At 41.9% G+C, this 19,731-nt stretch overlaps 1 protein-coding gene across 1 annotated transcript; it reads right to left on the reverse strand.

Moving 5' to 3' along the window:
- Nucleotides 1-1,210: 1,210 nt before the first annotated feature.
- Nucleotides 1,211-18,942, reverse strand: ORC2 (origin recognition complex subunit 2). Its single transcript, XM_014879384.2, has 16 exons — nucleotides 18,824-18,942; nucleotides 17,798-17,941; nucleotides 17,433-17,519; nucleotides 16,471-16,560; nucleotides 15,323-15,354; nucleotides 14,044-14,101; nucleotides 12,969-13,153; nucleotides 12,256-12,354; nucleotides 10,540-10,649; nucleotides 7,664-7,796; nucleotides 7,169-7,265; nucleotides 5,931-6,077; nucleotides 4,606-4,777; nucleotides 3,747-3,808; nucleotides 2,925-3,043; nucleotides 1,211-2,323 (listed from the first exon to the last, which is right to left on the reverse strand). The coding sequence occupies exons 1-16, from the start codon at nucleotides 18,918-18,920 to the stop codon at nucleotides 2,237-2,239; spliced, it is 1,719 nt and encodes a 572-aa protein (XP_014734870.2). The 5' UTR covers nucleotides 18,921-18,942; the 3' UTR covers nucleotides 1,211-2,236.
- Between the last annotated feature and the right edge of the window lie 789 nt (nucleotides 18,943-19,731).

Below are 19,731 nucleotides of genomic sequence, written 5' to 3' on the forward strand. Positions count from 1 at the left end.
AATCAATTACTGGACTGTACTTGAATGAATTTACTGTTACTGCTTAATGTTATTAGATACAGTTGATAACCATGACATCAAGGGTTGATTTGGGTAAAATATATAAAACCTGACTTATCTCCAGATTTAAGCTTATGCAGCAGTTATACCCTACTACAGTTATGTCAAATCATGTCACTGCAAGTCACTAATATTTTACCTAATAAATTTCAGAAATAGTAGTTAATGAAAGGATGGAGATTAACTGTTTGCATTAACAGTTGTACTAAGGCACCACTCAGATGCAAATAAGTAAGAGAACACAAAGCACATTGTTGGTACTAGTATTCAATTGCACAATCTACCACTAATGCAGCTTTAAGGCTTTTCAAAAGAGAGACTCTCTGTTAAAAAGCAAGCTTTGTAAGGTTGAAACTCAATTCCTTAACAAAGCTGTAAATTCATGTGCCTTTGCTATTTTATTTTAAAAAGTTTCTGTAACTGTGGCTTCTAATTACAGGATTACTAAAACTGAACAAGTAGTATTTTCACCACTGATAAGGAGTTTTATTTTCTAAGTTATTTTTTTCTGTTGGGATTTTTTTTTTCAGAAAAAAAAATCTCACAGTTGTATACCCTACCATCTCTGGATGGTAAATGTTTTACAAATATTTTTACAAATTCGTAAAGATGTTAGCTTTATCCTTTTAAATTAATAAAAATGGCTCATCAAGCATTTCTTCTTCCACTTAAATGTAAGTAGAAAGAGATGACTGGTTTATCTGAAGTTACCTAGGCTACATAAAGGTCGTTATTCCAATACCATGAAGACACCTCAGTATGCTGAGAAGTGAGAAGAAACTTCTTTCCCATGTAAAAGGAAAGGACCTGTATGAAAACTCAAGTTGATAGTGGGGCGTAGAGGTAGATGCTCTAGGTTTCTAATACAAAAGTCAGGCTATACATCTCTTGCTTCTGTCAGAGAGGGGCAGATAAGGTAACCATTACTCCATGGGATGTTTTGGTTCTCTTCAAAAGCTATATACTGGTATTAAAAGGCAGGAAAACGATTCTTGATTTTGATGTAAGAAGCGATATAAAATATTTCTGCTTGGTAGTTTGAAATCTTCAGCGCAGATATTTGACATAATGAAAATGAAGCTTTTGCACAACTGCCACAAGGATCTCTATCTTCCTGTAACATAAAAAGATTGTGAAAGACAAGATAAGCTAATGAAAATTAATAAAGTACTTTATTTCGATTGATTTGAACTATTACAACACTGAGCTGTAACACAGCTAGCAAATATTAGGCATACGGAGTCCCTGAAGTCTGGCTGGCAGACTATAGATGATGGAACTACAGAGCTTCCTCCCACATAACTGAGAAAAAAAGAATTGAAGAAAAGATGTCAAACTTCAGCAGTCTCTCAACCTCTATGAGCTTAAAAAAAGGGAGAGCTTTTAAGTGGCATTTAAGGCCTCCTTCAGGATCAGTGGACACTCCTGATGTAAAAAATATAAATATACAATCAAGCTTTAAAAAAATAAACAAAAAAGCTTCGTAGCCTCTTCATATTCCTGGATTGCACCTTGGAAACTAGCAGGCAATGACATGAGTCCATCATAACTTCGATTATCTAAATCTTGTAAAAGGATGTGGGTTTGAGACAAGTCCTTCAGTTTTATTGCCAGAATTTACTAAGTTACCTGCAGCATCCCAAATCCACTAGTATTCTCTTTTCCTCATGCAGTCAAGGCAGGTCTTGTCGCATGATAAATCTTGTTTTCATACACTGAAAGCTAGTTTTGTCTAAATAGTAGAGGAGTACTGGATAGCACTCAATTGAGAAAAGTTGCACCACTAGTACAAACTAAAGCTCTTGACCATCTTGTGATTTGCACTTCCCAAGTAAATTGCTCCAATAAAACCCTCATGTCTACTGAGGTAGAGCGCAGAAGGCACAATCTCACCGAGTTTGTTTTTCTGGTGTGAGGTTGGCTGCACAGACAGGAAGAAGGCATTGTCTGAGCTAAGAGACAAAGCAGACAAATCCAACTAGAGCGCAAGAGAGGCCTTGCTTACAGAAGTCATCATTCCAAACTACCTGAGGTAGTTGAACAATGAGCAAAATTCATTAGAATTATTACTTATCAGTGCAGCAGCTGTGAGGTTGAAGAAAGAGAGATCTGAGCATGGGCCCCTCTCCAGCAGCTATTGAGAGCAATTGCTGTAGACACTGAGGACACAGAGACATCACACATCTTCATCCTCTTTCTCTAAGAAGTCGGTCAAGGTACTGTCATCGACAGGAATTAATAAGTATTCCACACCATCAGCTCCCTGAGAACAGACATGCATAGACATTGTTAACACCAGTGTACAGTGCCAGGCAAGCCACTAGACAGCACTGCAATGCTAGCATTTATCTGCAGTCTGGATTAGAGCTGGACAGCATTCTGAACAACTACATTACTGAAAACCTGAAATATTTCACTGGAGTAATACAGGAAACGCACGAATACTGAGAAAAGTCACTAAATGAGAAATCTCCTGGTGGGTTTTGCTTGTCTGACACTACAATGCTCCTTAACACCGTGCTCCTGTATCTTGTACTGCTATATTGCCTCATTATTATGACAAGTCTGCATTCTTATGGAAATACAGGTAATACTATCAGAAGCAGACTGGCAGGCTCCATAGTCTGCTACTTCTCACAGTCTTCAAAAAGAAGACATGTAGGTTGCTGAATAACCAAAGCATACTGTGGTTCTACAGCCCTCTAAATCCCATCCATGTAAAGGGTGCTGGCATATTGAAGGCATGGAAAAGAGCTGCAATTACAGAATTTCAGCCCCTTGTCAGTTCCTAGGTGCTTAAAACAATACAGCCAAGTAAGCATCTTTTTTATTCAAAGTGGCTGAGTAGAATTCTCTGGACTCACCCGCTTGGTCCGGATGAGCTTGTGATCCCTGAATTCTGTCAGCTGTGCCCTGAGTGTCAAGTCACTGTTCACAAGGAAAGCCTCCCGACACTGCTGGTAAAAGTCTTGGAAAGACAGCCCTGGAGATAGAAAAAGGAAAGAACAAGAAACTGAAGTAGTAAGATTGTCAGATTTTTCCAGGTCTCATATCACATACTGTCCATCTGCAAGTCTTGCTTTGGCATAGACCGGAGTGGCTACAGTAACATCACCTTGTGCAGGTATACAGCCAAGGTAATACTTCAGTAATTAATGGAAAACAGCTGAATTAACATTCCAGTCACCCTGCTGCCTAATGGAATTTTAACAGCACTTTAAATGCACTTTCTACAATCATTAATCTCTCTTAATTTCCAAGTCCTCTATCTTGCTTTCACTACCATTAAAAAGTTATTCATATCCACTGCAACACCTATTATAGACAGTGACAGAATATTCCACATGTATCCTAGAAAGCAGGGGCACGTCAGAAGTCATTTATATAGGACATTTCAGTTCAAGTTACACGAATTCAGTCTTCATTTAAATTTTTTTTTACTTCACAGCCCCCCCACCCTCCCCCAACAGTCTATGTCATGTCTAAGTATGCAAGAGGTGGCCCTTCAGAACCAGCCAGTCTATTGATTTCCTGTCTGAGTCAGACACAGAGCCACTGGAAAGACAGTGAGCCTCACGGAGCCAACTGTTCCAGCACTCCTGTTGCTGGAGATGTAACCTGCATACCAAAATCCAGGGCTGCTGTGAACAACACCTCAAATAGATGAAAAAAAGGTGGGTACTTACCTGGATAAGATGGGTTGTCCTTTTTCTCCAACTGGTGCTGAGCAAGCAGTTTGAATATCCCTCTAAGTGAAAGGAGCAAAGGGGAAACTCAAAATAATAATAATAATTTAAATAGCCCAAAACTCCCACTATTAGAAATTATTAACTAATTTTGCCTTATGCACAAAGAGCTAGTTGTGAATCTCATCACTGGACAGGATTTGCTACCCAAATGCTGCTCATTTAAAGTAATCAATCAACTGGAACCTAGGTTCTACCATCTTCGTCTAGAACACTACTATCAGAAAATAAAGATTGTAAGGACTGGGTCCTTCGCAGGTGTGGAGGGAGCAGAAACCATTTCTGAAGCAGAAACCCTCACTGAGGCCTCAATGGAAGACGATACCTTAAAGATATGAAATTGCTTGCTTAGAGTGACGAATACCAAGAAGTATTTTGCCCCCCTTTACAGACCCCTGTGTTATCTTTCTGTAATATTAGTGGTTCATTTTCCTCTTGTACTACTGGTTAATTTCTCACCTAAAGTCCTTTGTACATTGGTTAGTTTTAGAATTCCCTTGGTAATTGGTGCAAAATGTAAAACCCCGAAACATATAAAGAACCCCTTAGAAACCCCACCCAGCTGAATATGTTAGACTGGATCCCTTCATAGAATTAAGCTGTGGAATAATTCCTATCTTTATATTCTGATCTCTTATCTCTGCTGGCTTTGGGGGCACTTTGCAAGCCAGATTCTATGTGGGCAAGGCTTGGAAACATTCCCTGTCGCCTAGAACCGCTTAGGCAGTTTTGGGGTACCACGGAGGCCCCAACCACCAGCGACAGGCAGGTGCTACTATGAAGTGTTACAGTGTCTTACCTGGCATTGAGAGTGAGGCTATGCAGGACATGCATTAGGGAGCTCAAAGCCAAAGATCCAGACTGTTGTACTAACAGCGAGTTCTCATAAGATGTTTCTTCCACATAAGGATTAAATGTGGTTGTTTCATACCAAAGCCAATTATAGAGGCTCAGCTTTGCCTGATCCCACACTAGACAGAGAGAAAAAAAAGAGCAGACAAAACTGGGAGATTTATGTTTTCTAATGTGTTAAATAAGTAATATTAAAATGCACATAGTTTTGCTGTAGGATTGAGGAAACTATATGCTTGTGAAATTCACATTACATACACCCTCATAACTGCAGTTCCAGTAAGATAAACTCTCTGCAACAAAACATTTGCAGCCATTACTTTTCCATAGATACATTGTAAATCCTTCCAGAGTAAGGAGTATGCAAGCAATTTGTGGCTGTAGCTGGAAGCTCTGCCTAGAGAGGGGGTAAAATAGCTGAAACAAGACCCTTCTCAGAGTGTGTGGTGATTCCTCCCCTAGAGTGGGGATGCCCCTCAAGGTCACTCCTCCAGGCTGAGCTGAAGAGGTCTGCCCATGGTTGTTGGTATGGGTAAGTAACATCAATCTCTACTTGTACTGTTTTTGCTAGCTTTAATATAACTGCTTCAATATTGCTTTAAAAGAGTGAACTATACTAATAGTTATAGCTACTTGTTCTGTGTAGTAAATAATTCTGATTCGGATCTTTTAGTCTAATCATAATCGTAATCAATACAAGCAAGTAATTTATTTAAGTATACTTGCTTTGTCATCCTTAATTTTGTGAGACAAAAGTTCAATTATACCTATATAATCCTTTAACATAAACCATCAGCTAAGTCTGGGGCTAAGACTGGGTCCAGCCACACCTAGATCCTGTCTGAGAAGGAGTTTAGAAAGGAAGGGGATTCTTTCTGCACCTCCTAGCTCAACAGGAGGGCTTCTCTAATAAACTTTATCTGAAGCTCCCATTCTGCCTACAGCACTGACTAATAAAAGAGAATTGTTTAGATAGACATAACATCCAATTTCCAGTTCAGTATGTTCCTAAAATCAAATGGTGCCAAAAGCCTGGAGTCTGTATATTATGTTTAGTGGTGTTTCTAATATCTTTATACAGTTTTGGTTCAGCACAGCCACACTCCCAATCAATACATACATCAACAGATCTGTTCTACACATCAACAGTAATACATACTAAGTAATAGTAACACATGGTGAACAATGCATTAACTTATGAACTTATGCTTAGCAGCCCCAAAGCAGAACACAGATCCTTCTCTTGGCTGGGTCAGGCACCGTGGAACTCACTGAGAGGAGCATTGATGTGATCGATAGAGGCAATGAGGTAAATGTTAGGCAGGGAGGATAACTGTGCAAGGATCTGCTGACTTCTTTCTCCTCTCAACATCTGGCTGTCCAGGTTATGAATGAGGACATAGAGCTCTAAAGATGAATCTGCAAGGTCAGAAAAAACAGCAGGAACCAATCAAAGAAACTGCACACAAGCAGTATCACTTTCCTTATAGAGCTTAGTTTGAACCAATACTGGGTGTTTCTGAGCACCAGAAGGGTTTTTCTCAGTTCACTGTCATCATACCTACATGGTTGCTTTTTTTCAGTTTAAGCTTTTCTGTTATAATTCACTTTCCACTTGCTCACAGCTTTAAAAGGAATTGCCATTTTTAGCTGTGTTTCTTTTGCAACTGAAGATCATTGAAATATATTTTAGAATGGAAGTCTAAATACAGTTTATTCAGCTGCTCTTGATTTACATGACTAGGATCTTTAAGCTCCTCCTCACAATAAAAATGCATTTTCTATTCAAGGTTGGATCCAAAGCATCATAACTTCATTGAAAATTTTAATAAGTTCTGAAAAAACGTTAAGAGATCTAGCTCAGATGATGCAAATGGTAGATGTTAAAATTTCCAGCTAGCTTCCTTCTGCTGTACTTATCCAAGAGAACAACCATTTCCTGAGTCCAGAAACAATTTTAGAACCATAACCAGTTTGTGTGCAAATCCATCCATACTTATCTGAAAATGGAAACCAGTCAGATCAGCTATAGTGTACAGTAGGACTGACTTACATACATTCGGGTGGGAACTGCTGTTACCCTGCCTTTTTCACTTAGTCCCACCAGAAATACTCGTAAGGCAACGATGAAAAACAGAATGTAAACGCTGAAACACCAATGCCATGCACAATTAAGATTCCATGGCAATTTGTGTAGAATATACAAGCACTAAGACATTCAGAAATAATTCAGCAAGCATTTTGTGAGGCAACCAATTCTAACCTGCTTGTTTGACACTGATGTCCTGCTGTAAAACACTGACTGAAGTAACAGCTTACATGGAGCTGTTACACATATACTCCTGGTGCATGCATGTTTTCATATAAGTTGCATAAATTACAAACAAGAAATACTAGCAACAATGCACTAAGAAACTGTAACTGCCTGTATAAAAATTGTAAGGGAAGAAAACGTCCAGGCTCTCTTAACAGCAAGTAGATTTTTTTATGCATAAGGTTAGGCATTTTACCTTCTTTAAACCTTTTGGTAATGAATTCAAGTTGGTCAAGGGGGCTGCGGAAGGTCCCTATATGGTCCAATACCTCCTCTGTGATGGAGTTAAGAATCTGAAAAAGAAAACAGGAGTTTCTTATGAAGGGCTCTGACACTGAAGTGCAGAAAATCTGAAACTGAGGCCTTGGCTGCCTTGTGAGAGATAAGCTGATTATTACAATAAAATCCCTAAACCAGCAAATATAATGAAAAAAATTATACCCCTTTTCAAAACAGTGACATAAAACAAGGCTTTAGAGTGATGAATATCTATTAATAACAGAAATTACTGCAATTCCTTGGAAAATGTATGCGATAATTTCTTCAAAGTATTAGGAGAAGAACTGCTCTTCATTCAGAATTTGTTGCTATAGGGTGCAGTAGGTTTCCTTAATATTTTACACTAAAAGACTCTAGAGGTATCTGTAACACATGATGATTGCATAAACCCACAAGCTTTTCCCACACTTACGGATCTCACAGTGATGCTGGGGAAGTATCCATTAACCACCAGGTGAACAGAATCCTGGAGCAGAGAGGTTCGAAACTTCTCCAACAGATCACGCTTTGAGCCCAGTCCATAAAGCACAATATTGAAACCCAAGCTGCAGAAAAGTGAGCAAATACATCGGATCAAAAAGTGCAAGTCTGGTTTTAAGTCCATACATTCATTAAGCAAAATGATCCTTTGCAATCTTGGTTTTAAAAACTTCACATTTTGTCAACTCCAGGCTTACCAGCTAACAGCTGATAAATAAGGTTAGCTACAAGGAATCTGAAACGTGGCATGTGCATCCTAGCAAAAGAATCATTTTAGCAGCCTAGAGGCTCACAAACTTAGCAAAACATTGATAGAAGAAAATGCCATTGACTAAGAGGAGAATACTAGCTCTACAACTTCAGGTAAGAAATGGTAATCAACATTCACATGCATCCCCTCACCAGTAATTACATTAAATGTTTACTACAGGTCACAGTAATTACAAGACAAAAAAGCAAACCTTCATACTAGTTTTCCACTCTGATCCTCAGGCATAATTTCAAAGCAAAATTACTCTATACTCATATATATTTCTTATCCCAATTGTTCCACGGAAAAAGAGGCAGGAAAGCATAAAGACAGCATGGCATGGAATTGTAAAGACCCAGAAAAGCTGGGTCCCATCCCTCACAATCTCTCAGGCTGCACTGTGATATAGGAAATGCTCATTAGGCCTCAGCCTTGATGAACTGCACCTTGACTAAACTCCTCTCCAGCTTAACAAACACTGTCTGTTCCCAGGAACTAATATTGTCCAATGAGCACCCATTTTTTAATGAGCAGCCTTGGAAACTCATTTTTCTTGTCTGAATAACAATACAAGTGGAATAGTATTTCTGCTGCTGAACCTTCAGAGAAAGTTACTGACTCAAATTGAGGCCAGGATGAAAAAATCACTCTGATTGAAGCCCACTGTCTTGTGTCCCTATAAAAGTAGTCTAAAGTGAGACCCTTTGAGCTCTCCATTATGGAGAGCTGCTGCATACTACAGCCCACACTCTAGCAACACTGCAAATGGTGGTCCAGAGTGAGATCTTTTTTAGCTCTCAATTCCCAGAAGGTAATTGACTGATAGCATGTCTCAAACATCAATAACGAGGTGGCTGTGAAGCCAACCAAGTAGTAATAGACAAGAATAATTGGTACCAAGGACTACTGGTACTCACTCTAAAAAACAAATTTTAGATGGAGAAGGGGGCCCAGGTGGAGATAGCGCAAAACCTTTCCATGAGAAAGAACAACAACAAAGTACAGTGCAAGCACAGGAATGATTGCCAGGAAGTGGACATGGACTGTAAGGTGGGACTGTGACTACCAAAGCCCTCAGACCCTTTTCCAGAAAGGCCTAAAAGAACAAACTGTGCATGATAACTAATTAGCATAGAAAGAGACAAACCTGTCTTTGGGGCACAGACACCCGTCCATAAGAAGGGAACTCCCCCTGCACATGCTTAGGTGATGCCCCCCAGACCCTGGATATCTCATCAGCTGAACACAGCTGATGAGATCATAACTTATGACCTAGATCAATACTGAATCCAAGATGACATTCCCTCAGCTGGTTCAATGCTGAAGCGAGGGCTGGTGATCTCTTTTTTGCTTTTTAATTCATCTCTCCTTTTTAAAATTAAGCTCTTTAGTTTCTCTTTTCCCTTCACCTTGCCCCTTTATCCAACCCAGTGCCGTGTGCCTATTCAGTAGGCCAGGGACTAACACACCAATTTCCATGCCAAGTGTGTGATTTACTAAAAAACCTCTGTGACTGTTTGTGGACCCTCTGAGTTCTGTCATTCCTTTGGACCAATGAGCATTTTTGAATCTTAAGCACTTTTTAGTTTCAGGCGTGGGTCATCACAGGAATACAAAGCTTTGTTTAGGTTTGAGAAGCAGGAAAAGCATTATCTCGATCAGAATTAAGAGTATCAGGTTACTCAAGTAGCACTGGGCAAGGTAAGGTGCTCAACAGCTATCACTGCCTTCATTGTCATCAAGGGATTTGTTTCTTCTGCCCTGCCACATACATCTCTAACCACTTGCCCAGATCATCAAGTAACAGAGAAGTCCTCCTCTGGCAACTCTCCAACTTTCAAAGCTGATGTCTTCTTCATATGCTCTGTCCCTCCACATGGACCACAAATTTCCTTATACTCCCTTGCAAAAGGAAGCTTTGCTTCCAAAGGGTTTTCTCATCACCAGTACTGGCTCCAGCCTCAGAGGTGCTGGTCGTCTGCCTTCTATAAGGTGCTTCAGAATCTCACAGGGTCTCTATAGTTCCATTTGCTTTCCTGAATGTTCACCCTTCTCCTTCCCATGAAGATACATACAAAGCCAAATAAAATTTGTATTGCCAGTTTTTCCAAAAGCATTAGGGTTTCTTCATGCCCAGATCATCAGGTACCACGGGCACTGGAAGTTAACCACTACACCACTGGAGATAGCCAGATTGAAGATGGTGAGGGTGGGCTACTCACCACTAACTCACTGTAAACAAAGTGATTCCTCACAAAGAGCACTTTTCTCATCATTCATTTTTCTTGTTCTCTCACTATTCATGTTCCCTGTTTGTGAATGCCTTCTAGCTTGGTTTAGAGAGGCATAGGCAAACTAACCAGGTAGAATGCAACTTCACTGCACTTCAGACATTCAGTTCAAGGAATTAATCAGATATGATTTGGTCTACAGGAAGGACTGAATTAATGTCACCTACTTTTAAATTTAAGCAATCAAAGAACAAAATTTGCTCCACAGGATGTTACTGACAGTGTCTTTTAACTAAACTTCTTCAGTGATTCTCCTTGGATACTTACTGTAATTGCAGCATCCACTTGGAAAACAAGGATTCATGTTGCTTGTTAAGGTCTCTAATTTCAGCAGCATAGGCAACGGGAGCATTTTTCAAAAGCTCATGCAGTGTTTGCTGTGTTGAGAAAGAGATGACAGTCATTCAAAGCTGAGAAAAAGCCAGAGATATACCTGGAGTCCTTAAAACACCCTCTAGCATGCTCCCTATCTAGAGAGAATAGTTTTCATTGTCAGTGCACTCAGTTTGTGGTTATTTTCTTTTTCCTTCCCATGAAGACCCCACTAAGTTTTGCTACTGCATATATAAAGCAGATATTAAGTAAACTTAGTATGGTAAATGGCAGTTAGACTAGGACTAGAACAGATGACCACTGTGTATTTTTCTCTTCCTGCCAAGTATGGGAAAACTACTACAAGAAAAATGGATACCATAGAGCTTACACAGCACCAAGCAATGTACCAATGAGATACAACATCACATCCCTGCTCATGGGAACAAAGGTTCCAATCAGCATCCTTAGCAAGGGTTTAGGTGCTTGTCACTACAAGAGAAAGCTCAAAATGCCCGCTATCTTAAAAAAAAATTACAGCTAAAGGATATAATTTGCAGCTGATAGTTCAATGTAGAAAACCATCAAGAATCAAAGGATTCATTCAGCTTTGAAGATATGCTGTGATGCTGACGTTTAGACAGCACAGTAGCATGATAGTCAGCATCAAATCTACACTGGCCTCTCCCTTCAATTTTAACAGCTTTGCTTCCCACTCCCTCACAGTAGAAGACAGTTCACACTGGAAAGGCAGCTGCAATGTATCAGACAAAGTACTGAGAGACAGAACTGCTAAACCTTCAGCTACTTTGAAGCCAGCAGTAGATTTAATACTTTAAGCCTTGATTTCCTTCCACAGCTGTTATGAAAGAACTTGTTAAGAATCCAGATGTTACTCTGGGCAGCAATTTCAGACAACAGGAGGCATCAAGCAGGCTGCATATATGCCTTCTTTCAAACACAAATGGATACAAAAAGCAGTCACAGACAAAAGAGCTCCAGGTATTCTACACTGTTCCTTGAGACTTGACCTTGTAGGGTACAACTGCTTGATTTGAACTGTCTTGTGAAAGTGACATGGGGAGAAAAATAAAGTAATTCAGTCACCACCATCACATTATTCCTGTCTCCTAGAAACTGCAAGGGAACAAAGTACATCTAACAAACTAAATGACAACATTTAGAGCTGTTCCAGTTCTGCAAGTGGTTTGACCCAGTAATGTTCAGATGAAATCAGCTCTCTTGAATTCCTCTACACACAAATAGTCAAGACAGTTTATAATTCCCCCTTACCATTTCATTGACAAAAATGGTGTTTTAAAGTAAGTCTCTACAATTCTGCTTCTCCTTCTTCTCCTCCCCTAAAAGCAAACCTTCACCTTTTCTGGTAACTGCACCTTTCAGCTGTGAGCTCACCTGACAGTGCCTTCTCTCTACATTTTCCCTACTGTCTCAGGTTCAAACAAATGGGCACTGTCACTGCTCAGAGCAGCAGTAGAAAATATACTGCTTAAATTGCTACCTAAATCAGCATTACCACTGACCATGTAATCAGTAGAAACAAAGTGAAAATAGCAACATCAGAAATTTTGATGAGAGAACTCTCTATCACAGAGTTCCCTATCTATCATATCAAAACCCCTCAGTTCTGTGACTCACTATGAATTTTACCTGATCCAATCTTCTTTTCCGCAACTTCTGCAGTGTTCGGTCTGAAGTGAGCACTTTGGAACTACTGTGAGCTTCAAAGTATTCCTCCACCAGGATGCCCTATAAAAGGACAGCAAGATCAGCAACACTCCTCCTGCTATCAAGTCACCCCTCTCCCCAGGATGGCCAATGAGAAACAGAGCAAGGGTTATATATAATATAATATAAAAAGACAGAAAATATTTGTAAAAATGGCTTCTATAGCAGCACTCTGCCAAAGCTAACCTAGCCAGATGATTCTTCCCTGAAGAGGGAGCCAGAAAAGAGATCCTGAGAGAGGTAACATAACAGTAATTCATAATTGGTGTAGGGATCCCTGGTGCTGGTATGAAGTAAGACAACTAAGCAGAACACCAAGCCAGAACAGTAATGTGTGCTCCTTCTGGTACTACAGGAATCAATTTCTTCATCCTGTCTCAATATAAGGTCTCCTGCTCCTTCTTAGACTTCTCCTTCTGAAGCTGCTAATGATGCCAACTAGATTAGCACACAGGTTCACACGGTGCCTGTCCAACAGGGATTACTCAGAAGTACAACAAAAGCCAGCCCAGCTGGTTTGATCTAAAATGAGTTTAGCAGTTCTTCCCCATGGTCAGGTGTGGTGACTAACAACTTATTGTCACTATACATTCCTTCATGTTTGCTAGCTCAGGGGTATATTTTTGCAAACTCACCATCTTTTGCTCCTTAATTTTTTTGGCTAGGCTGTTTCTGGGAGGAGGTGTAGATGCAGCCTTAGTTTTTGCTGGAGTCTTTTGATCTGATAAAACAATGCTGACTTCTTTTTGTTCTTCCTCATCCTCCTCCTCCGAGCAGGAAGCAGAATACTCACTCTCACTTTCTAAATAGGGATCTGGAGCTAGAGAATAAATTTTAAGGTTAAAAGCTAGGAAGGACATCTGACACGGAACTCATTTTGCACCATCTCACACACATTCTCTGCAAGATGCTTTACAAGCACATGAATCCTAATTACATTTCACAGAAAGGTAAAATCAATGCTTAAGAGAATGCAAACACAAATGGCCATTTCTTCTGCAGTTCTAGGATCACAAAGTAAAGTGTTAAGTAAAGCTTCCTCCTTGATACCAACCAAGAAATATCATTGCACCATAAAGAGACTAAAAATGGACAATGGAATTCCCTATTTCTCTTAGTATCTCTATGTCAGTTTTCCCAAATGCCAATCATCCAGGCTGAGTATCTTCTATGTCACATTCTTCAAAAAAGTTGTTGCAAAATACCTCTGTTAGCAGCACTGATTGAAGAGTACAGATGAAATCTGGCTCAGTCTTGGTCTCTCAACACAAAAGATGAAGAAGATGAAACACCATGTACTCAACTCTCCTCTGCATTCATTCTGGTTTAGCCAACCAGTTATTGGAAATACTTTGACATGGATGTCCCAGCCATCATCAAAAAATTTTATGCCTGGTTCAGTTCAGGCAATTGGGCCACACTAAATGTCAGCATAGGTAAGATTACTGGAAGTTCTGTCTCTTTTGATCATGTTACTGAAGTTCAGTAACTTGGTGCTTCTAACCCTTCCACCCATCACCTTAGCAGAAATTAGTTGTAGGGGAAAGGTCTACACAGACTTCCTTAAGGACATTTCTACACTCTCTGCAGGATGAATCAGGTTGTTTCAGTCACACTGCTACCACAGACAGAAGCTCAACAGGAAAACACTCTCCCTTGAACACAGTGCCTCACTGACAGTGGCAGCTGACTGCAATGGCTGATCTTTACCTGCTAGTCTCTTTCTGAGTCTGTAAGGTGTGGTGGACACAAATTCTTTCTTTTCATTCTGGAACAGCAAATAAAAAACATGCATTAGAAGAAACATCTACCTTCTCTAAACAGCCCTCTGCCAAGCAAAGACGGGTTACATTTCCAAACTGTTTCAGCCCATGTGAAACTGGAAAAGAAGAGGAAGTTAAGTATGGAGAATTCTTGTTTTCCCATTCAGAGGGAGACAGGATCAAGTTCCAAAAGGGGCTTAATTCTTTCAGCTCAAGATAAAGAGTAGAAAACTGTGAAATCTCCAGCCAAGGAGATTCCAACCAATCTTGGCCCCTCAGGAACAGTCAAACCAAAGCAACGACAAACTGGAAATGCTTCAGTCCCCACATTAGCCACATTCCATATCAGGCTGTCTACTCAAAGTCATCTGGAAGTCCTCTATGAAAACAACTACCAGAATGACAGAAGGCCACTCAGCATCCTAACCCCAGAAGTACAGCAAAGGAATCCAAGCTGCCTGGCCTTACCAAGTTGTAGTGGCACATCTTCCATACATATATGTAAAGCACATGCCTGACTCAGACACTGGATCAAGTCTGCAATACTTAGGAAATCTTTTTGTTGATCCTAACAAAGTGGATGTGAAATCATCAAGCAGTGAATACGGCATCCCCAAACAGCATGTCTTTTTCAGGTGTATCTCATCCTGGAACCTCATACCAGAAAAGCTGTGCACACATTTCTGCTATGATGCTGCACCATTTTAGAAAGCCACTCCAGAGCCACCACAACTGGCGGTTCTGGACTGTATCTCTCTGTAGCATCACAAAATAAAAGCAATCTACATCCACCCATTACCCTAATTTATTCTTTATGAACTAATGGTAAGTAAGAAACTGAATAGCATCACAGTTCTGAACATTCACATGTTCTAACAGCATTTCTGACAATTAGGGCTGTTTCTTCCCTTAGTGAGAAACTGGAAAGCTGTTTAACTGTGTATTAAGGGATTGTCTAGCATCCTCACTTGTGTGATGCAAGCAAATAGTTTCCACCCATGATAATTAAGCTGTCAAACCTACTATTTGCCAACTGACTCCAAACCCCATAGTCCTGATTAATGGTTCTCACTTGAGTTACTCCTGTCTGGTTAGAATAGAAGAGACATCTCTATTGTGGATTACACTTTTCAAGGTCCTTCCTTTCCAGAACTGTAGTAATTGGCCAGCACAAGTGGGGAAGAAACCCAAACACAAAATCCAACCAATGTAAAGTCATTACTCACCCTCTGCTGTACTTTGTTCGAGCTTGAACGTTCTGAAAAGGAAGAAACAGTATTGTACAGACTGCTACAAATTTTCAACAATGGGCACAAGACGGTCCATTAGAAAAACAGGCATTCACTGTTCAAAGGTACACTGCACCAGAATATCAGCTCCCTGGATAGTTAATCCTAGGAGGGAAGCCTCTACTTCCTCACAGGTAGGCAAGGAGAAAACAAAAAGAGTTGCTGGGAGGAATAGGTTAGAAGTGGAAGACTGGCAGGGAGAACTGTAAATACACTCAAGTGACCATGCATCTGGGATAGCAAAGACTCAAACAGCAATGCAGAAAAACAGATACACCACACCTATTGCTGTTTATTCTGTGTATGCTTTGGAAAGTAGAACATCTGTGTATAGATAACGTGGGTGCTTGGTAGGCTTGGAGGCACCCTAACAGACAGATCAGAACACAATGAAGATCACAGCATGGGAATAAACCACACATGTAAAAAATCACTGATAGATCAGCAGGCTGGTTCTAGCACTGAACCACATGTAAGGGTGACTGCACCTCCACTCAGTGCCTCTATCTCCACTCGTGTCCTTCTGCCCAGAAAAATTTTAGAAATAATTTCAGAAAAATTTTAGAAATAAATTTACTCTTTGCATTCTGGCTGTGAGTTTGTGGTGGCTCCAGCAGCCTGTCTGTGTCAGCTCACACAAGAGTCAATGATATTACCACAGAAGGCAGCTTTTAATTCTTGGTCACAGCTTTGGGAGGCCAGAAAGGAGGAAGAGACTCCAGCAGGAGGGAGTAGGCTGAGAAATGAGCTAATGTTCTCTCCCTGAGCACATCAGACTCCATTTCCAAGAACAAATGCACACACTCTTGCCAGTGTTGACCAGTATTGACTTCTCCCATCTGTATTTCTCTCTGCAGCACTAGATGTTAAATATAACATAATAAAGTGTGAATTTACACATGAACACCCACACAGTCCTACCCAATCGGTGTTTAACACACCGGTCCAGCTCATAACTCCCTCAAGTGCAAGTATTTCTGCTGAACAGAGAGGAAGTCATTAAATATCACAGCAATAGATCCATCACCCAAAGACAAACATAATTCTCACTCAGCTGCAGCTCCCCAAAACATCACAGGACTTACTGCTGCTTTGAGGGGTTTTGCCCATCTTCTCAGGGCACTTGGAGTGATCAGGTGTCACATTCCGTTCTGGTGTCTGGGCTAATTCAGAGGCTGTAGGAAACAGGGAGAAGGGAAGGAAGGACATGTCAGGTACAAAACTTCCAGCTCTGGCTAGTCAGAAATTGAGCCATACACCTGAAATGCTCTTTACATATTAATTCCCTAGCTATTTCAGGAACCAAATACTTGTAGACTTTTCTAACGCTAAAGGTGGCTGTACACCTCAACCAAGATCTTCAAAGGAAGAACTCATCAATTAATTAATTTTACAAATATAGCCGATGCAATGGCAGAGCACGTTTTGCTCCCTGGGAGACTACACGTCTTTGAATTAGAGCAAGGTTTGGTCAGGCTCACTTAGTCTTTTAAGACTGCTCAGCTGGACATAACAGATCATCAGATACAGCAAACACATCAGATCGGTACAAGCTGCAGTTGAACGACTGATGTGAATCTGAAATATTCTGCTAACAGTCCCTACCATCGTATGACCAACAGCTTATTGCACTTAACAACACTGAGACTAACAGACTGTCACAGTATGACTTTCCTCAGTCTTCTAATTGAGTCATAGCTCCAGAAGGGAGCACCAGTGAAATCCACCCTGCTGCAGAAGGAGGTCTAAGATAGGAAACAAATCTTCCCAAGACACAGCAGAAACTAAGAGGCACCAAAGCCAGTTTCTGTATAGTGATACAGTAGGATGACCCCTCTCCCTCAGATCATCCTTTGTAGGATGTATCATGAGCATGACAAATAAACACTAATGAAGTTTAGATAGTGCTGGATATGCAAAGATTCTTCAAGTGAGTGACAACCCGGCTCAAGCATCTTATTTGAACCAAAACAGTCCACCCTCTCTGGAACTGCCACTTTCTGTTTGTTTCTTCTAAGTCTGCACAGAAAAAAAGAGCAAAACATACCCAGCTCTGACATTTTATTGGAGCGTTTGGGAGTCTGGAATGAGTAAACTTCACCACCACTGATATTTGAGCCATTTCCCACTGGATCTGTGAAAAGACATATTACTTGCAGCTATTTTAAAAGCACGGATAATATTCCCAACCCAAGAAAGATGGAATGTAACATTTCACTATTTGGCTTTATACTGAAGGTGTTACAAAAAAATATAATAAAATTCTAGAATCGTAATCTACTCTTCTATCTGTTACCACAAGCACAGACAGAGCAGATTGAGCCCTCAAAAGCAATTTCACCAACACTGTACAACTCCAACACTGCAAGAATCTCCTGAAGTCAGAGCTGTGTTAGGTTTTCCTGCTAATACCTTGAGCACATATTCCAAGAGCAGCAACATAGTTCTTCTCTTCCAGGATCTCCTGAACTTCATTATCAGAAATATTTTCAAGCTTCTTCACAAATCTCTTCACACTGACACTCAGCTGAGCCTTGTCCTTCCGTACTTTAGTTCCTAGAATTGCAATAAAAGCTTTAATCTCCTGTTATTTCATTATTTTTATTGCAGTAGTACACAACCACCCGACTTAGAGACCAGGTTCCTGTTATGCAAATCACTAAACAAATTCAAGGCTGAGATGACCTGCTAAAAGAACAGCTGGTCAGTAGCTGACCCTATAGTCATTCATCCCTCCACCACAAATGCTGGCTCCTGCAGCCCATGAGGGTAAGACACCCATTTCAGCAAAAACTAGCTTCAGAGAAATGGGAGAAATGACAGTGCTTCACACATTACAGTATCAAATTGCCTGGAAAGGGGATGGTACTTATCAACTCTTATTTTTCCTAAAGAGGAGCAACTGGAAAAATACTTTGCCCGTAGGCTGTCAGGACACTCATGGGAGAATTTAGGCTGAGAGCCCTCTGGTGACCGTCTGCATGACCTGCTCAAAGCAGAACCAGCAGTGAAGTCTGAATCGAATGCTCTGTTTTAAACATCTCCACTAGAAAAAGTTCACTACCGTAGAAGCATTCAGAACTGCTGCAAAACACCCCTATGGCATAACACCTGGAGCCTCGTTCCGCTTTGACTGTGCGAGAGTTCAACCGCGTCAGGCCCGAGCAGTTTCCTGGCTCCCTGTGCCGCTGCCCTGGCACCCGGTGCACGCTGCTGGGGGGAGCTCGAACCGAGAGCTCGTACCCGCCCCGCCCGCAGCCTGCCCAGTGCCGGGCTGGGACAGGCACTCCCGGAGGGGTCAAGTGGGGCGGAACGACTCCGGAGGCCTCGTCCTTCTGCGAGACTCTACAGCACCCAGCTCGGCTGTTGCAAAGCCCCTTTCCCGGGGGCCGCCGCGGCTGCTAGGACCCCCCTCCCAGCGCCCTGGGCCGGCCGTACCTGTGTCGTCGGCGATGTGCTTGAGGACGTCCTCGTCGGGCACGAACTTCACCTGCAGGGAGCGGCGGCTGCCGCGCGTCCCCTCAGGCCGGCTCATGGCGGCGCCCGTCACGTGGGCGCGGCCCCGCCGCCGGGGGACGCTGCCGCCGGGGGGGCGCGGACCGGCGCCGCCTCACCCCTCACCTCACCCCGCACGGCGCCGCTCCTGCGGGACCGGGGGCCCGCCCGCTCCCCGCGCCCCCGGCAGAGGCGGCGGCAGCAGGAGGCGGAACCGGGCTCACGTGCCAGCCAGTGGTAGTCCCGCGGCCCACCCCGAGGCAGCCAACCCGGGCGCCGTGCCTTGAGTGACCTGTGCTACGGCCAACCGGAGCCCCGCTCCCAGCCCGCCTCGGCCGCAGGGCGGGACTTCCGCCGCGGGCACGCGCGCGGCACCCGGGCTCGTGCCCGGGGTCGCTGTGGCGACGCGAAGCCGCCGCGAGCCCCGTGCCGGGAGAGCGCGGCCCCGCCCGCTCCCCCTCACACAACAACCCTCACCAGCCCCCATCACACATTTAAAAACCAGCAATTCACAAAATAGTCATTTCTGTTCAGAAACAGCACGATATTTATTTAACATCTTTATATATTTATATATATATATAATTTTTTTTCTGCATTGCAGATTGTGTCGAGTTTTATACATCTCTATTTACAATGATTTAAAATAATTATATTTCTTCTCTGGCAGGTATTTACAAAGTCAATAGTAACTACATTTCACATTTCAACAAGTCAACAGCATGAACCAGCTCAGTAAGACAGTTAAGATAATGGCTTACATGCACCAAGAACATGATCTTCGATACGTGCCTTCTTCAGGACTAAGAATGAAGACTTTCCCTGGTCCCCAGGTTAAAGGACATCATACA

The sequence above is a fragment of the Sturnus vulgaris genome, chromosome 7 (assembly GCF_052056855.1).
Source record: "Sturnus vulgaris isolate bStuVul1 chromosome 7, bStuVul1.hap1, whole genome shotgun sequence".
Taxonomy (NCBI): domain Eukaryota; kingdom Metazoa; phylum Chordata; class Aves; order Passeriformes; family Sturnidae; genus Sturnus; species Sturnus vulgaris.

Excerpts from the sequence above, each read along its gene's own strand:
- ORC2 (XM_014879384.2), bottom strand. The coding sequence starts at position 18,920 with ATGAGCCGGCCTGAGGGGACGCGCGGCAGCCGCCGCTCCCTGCAGGTG. Across the intron at positions 15,355-16,470 it reads CAAAACCCCTCAAAGCAGCA|AACGTTCAAGCTCGAACAAA; the intron begins GTAAGTCCTGTG and ends CTTCCTTTTCAG. Across the intron at positions 4,778-5,930 it reads TCACATCAATGCTCCTCTCA|TGTGGGATCAGGCAAAGCTG; the intron begins GTGAGTTCCACG and ends CTCTCTGTCTAG.